The sequence below is a fragment of the Galeopterus variegatus genome, unplaced genomic scaffold, assembly GCF_000696425.1.
Source record: "Galeopterus variegatus unplaced genomic scaffold, G_variegatus-3.0.2 Scaffold14112, whole genome shotgun sequence".
Taxonomy (NCBI): Eukaryota; Metazoa; Chordata; class Mammalia; order Dermoptera; family Cynocephalidae; genus Galeopterus; species Galeopterus variegatus.
Window position 1 is genome coordinate 10,641 of NW_007740223.1, and position 507 is coordinate 11,147.

At 41.5% G+C, this 507-nt stretch overlaps 1 protein-coding gene across 1 annotated transcript in view; it reads left to right on the forward strand.

Annotated features, from left to right (window-relative positions):
- Window positions 1–324: 324 nt before the first annotated feature.
- Window positions 325–507, forward strand: part of LOC103581855 (mitogen-activated protein kinase kinase kinase kinase 4-like) — a gene marked incomplete at its 5' end in the record, with an annotated part of 6,248 nt that continues 6,065 nt past the window's right edge. Inside the window, 1 exon segment of the mRNA XM_008563595.1 lies at window positions 325–474. Coding sequence (XP_008561817.1) covers window positions 325–474 — 150 coding nt within the window.

Sequence of the window (507 nt, forward strand, 5' to 3'; positions counted from 1 at the left end):
TACATCATTTCTAATACTAAAAATAAAACCTTAGTCATAGCTCCTGGGGCCATTTTAGTGCAGGGCAAAAAATTAAGAATTTTTCATCCAAAATTCTTATTTTTTNGGGGCCTTGGTGTTATCAGCACCGCACTCTCCCGAGTGAGCCACGGGCCGGCCCATAATAAAGACTCATTTTATAGAATATCTTTTGCTTTCTGGGTGTTGGCAGTGTGGCTCAGTAATTGAATAGCTGAGTACCTTGAGTCTAGCTTGTCTAGTGTGATCTGTTAGAAATAAGTTCAGCTTCATCATAGTGCCTTTTTCTTGGTGACTTCTTTGTAGTCATTTGGAGAATTAGTACATATGCCATTACTGGTGGATCTCACTGTGGAGGAAGGCCAGAGGTTGAAAGTGATCTGTGGATCCTGTGCTGGATTTCATGCTCTTGATGTGGATTCAGGATCGGTCTATGACATTTATCTACCAACACACGTAAGAAAGAACCCACGCCCTGTGGTTGATTGA